A 2188-nucleotide genomic window follows, 5' to 3' on the forward strand; every position below is an offset into this window, starting at 1 on the left:
GTTTGTTACGAATAATCAATTCGTAACTGAATTAGAAATTCCAACGTAATTGTGATATTTACCGCATGGTCCTCATAAATATGGAGCCTTGCTGCAATAATTTCTCCAGGTACTGTGAGCAAATGTCGTCCATTGAGATGTATTACACTCGCACGACTCTCAAGCACCGTCATATTTATTTCGCTAAGCCATTTTAATACATCCTCGGTCTTCCAATCAATAACTTTCTTTCTATTATTTCTTAATCGTTCGATCAAGTTACTTTGTGAGACCAATTGCTGTGGGAGTCGCCAAACTGTTACGGTCTTATCCAATGCGCCTTTTCATTTGTAAAGAATAAAACAATAATTGTACAGATATCACCATACAGTTAATATTATAATAAGCTTTTAATAATTAGAGTTTTTCTGAGAGTATTCTCGGACCTGTGGCAAAGAATGAAGTATCATTAGAAAATGCACAAGAAGTGACGAGACTGTCATGGTTCTCCAGTACGTGCAGACAAACTCCGGAATTCTGAATGAAAAATATTAAATATTAACAATGTGTTTCTTACCAGTGAGAGTTAACATTAAAATACTGAAAATGATTGCTATTTTTTAGTTGACGTCAATTTGGCCCGCTAAGAATTTTTTTTCAAACATTTTTCTTTCTTTTTTTATAGATTATTATACCTCTCCTGCTGCCACATACATGTTAATTTGTTAACTCTATTTCCTAAAAGCTAGTGTAAAATCTATAAAAATATATCAAGCACTGTAAAGGCTATACATTTGTATAACTATTTGGCTTTGTTCGTAAGTCATCATCCGGGTAAACAAATATTGTTATAAATTTCAGTTTGAACTTATTCGTGAGTAGATTTCGACAGGTGCCGCAAAATATAACAGAGATAGTGAGATTTTTATAGAAGTTTTGTTAACAGCACCCATTGGCCTTCATAAACTAAATTTTCGTGAAGTGGATTCATCATCGGAGAGTCATGCATCATGATTATTAATAAGTTATTGTGATCACATTTTTATTTCACATTTTTTCAGTATGGTAGGCGACTTTATGAAGGAAATATCAATCGAAGAGATATGAATCATTTCGATTTGACGACTTACAACACTCCACAGCCTAGCTGTCCTATCAGTAGCAACACTCCCAAGGATCTCACCATGAACTGCTGCAAATCTTACATCCATGACATTACCTCCATGCCCAGCTAAAACTTTTTTCTCCATATACGAAATGGCGTTGGCAGTCAATCTCCCTAATCCTGAATCCCCTTCAAGAGTTTCGTTATCGTGTTCATCAGTTTGATCGAGTAAAACAGTGATTTGCCACAATTTAACGAGAGAATCATTCCCACACGTTGCTAGGACGTAGAATTTTGACTGATCGTCGGTAGAGGACTGCCGCATGCCTCGAGAATTTATTATGAGAAATAAAATAATTAATTTAGCATAATGGAGATTATGCGAGGGGGTAATCACTCATGAAATCTGGTGTACAGATGATATTGAAATATTAGGAAGCCCCATAAAATCGTTTGACATTAAATGAAATCCGGAAATCCCACGACATTCTAAGGATAAATTTATAAATTCACAGAATGATTTGAAATATTACAATTCAGTATTCATAAACAAATATTGAAGGGAAACTCACACACGAATCAAAAGAATAATCCACAAACTAGAAAGAATCTCAATGACTTTAAAATTGACTTTAGAAAATCCTTTAGAAAATCCCTTAAATTTCCTTGACATGCATTAAAATCCCTTGAAATCTCTGGAAATTCTGGAAATTCTGGAAATCATGAAATCATGAAATCTAGTGTACACGTTTTTTTTAGAATGATTACCCCTTTAAAATTATTAGATATTTCGGTACCTGCCACAGTGAATGGAGCGGATGCAGGACTAAAATCGCATCCCTGAACGCCAAGATCATGAGCTGCTTCACATACTAAGATGCTACTTGATGATTCTCCTTCAATATCAAAAATCCTCCAAGTGCCTTCACTGCAGGCTGTCACAATATACAAAGAATCGGGAGTAAAAGCCAGAGTGGTAATCGCATCAGCGTGTCCTTCAAAAACCCTAAAAGAATGACTAACTTTACATATTAATATCACAACGACACTGTCAATGGATTTCGAACAGTTTCATTCCTCTTAAATAGACACATAAATGCTTCA

At 34.9% G+C, this 2188-nt stretch overlaps 1 protein-coding gene across 1 annotated transcript in view; it reads right to left on the bottom strand.

Moving 5' to 3' along the window:
- LOC105268831 (WD repeat, SAM and U-box domain-containing protein 1-like) overlaps positions 1-2188 on the bottom strand; it is an 11540-nt gene that overhangs the window by 2438 nt on the left and 6914 nt on the right. Inside the window, exons 7-10 of the mRNA XM_011308678.1 lie at positions 1882-2090; positions 1110-1411; positions 426-516; positions 63-319 (exon numbers count right to left, since the gene is read on the bottom strand). Coding sequence (XP_011306980.1) covers positions 63-319; positions 426-516; positions 1110-1411; positions 1882-2090 — 859 coding nt within the window. The remainder of the gene's footprint in view (positions 1-62; positions 320-425; positions 517-1109; positions 1412-1881; positions 2091-2188) is intronic.

Source organism: Fopius arisanus, unplaced genomic scaffold (assembly GCF_000806365.1).
Source record: "Fopius arisanus strain USDA-PBARC FA_bdor unplaced genomic scaffold, ASM80636v1 scaffold00061, whole genome shotgun sequence".
NCBI classification, from domain to species: domain Eukaryota; kingdom Metazoa; phylum Arthropoda; class Insecta; order Hymenoptera; family Braconidae; genus Fopius; species Fopius arisanus.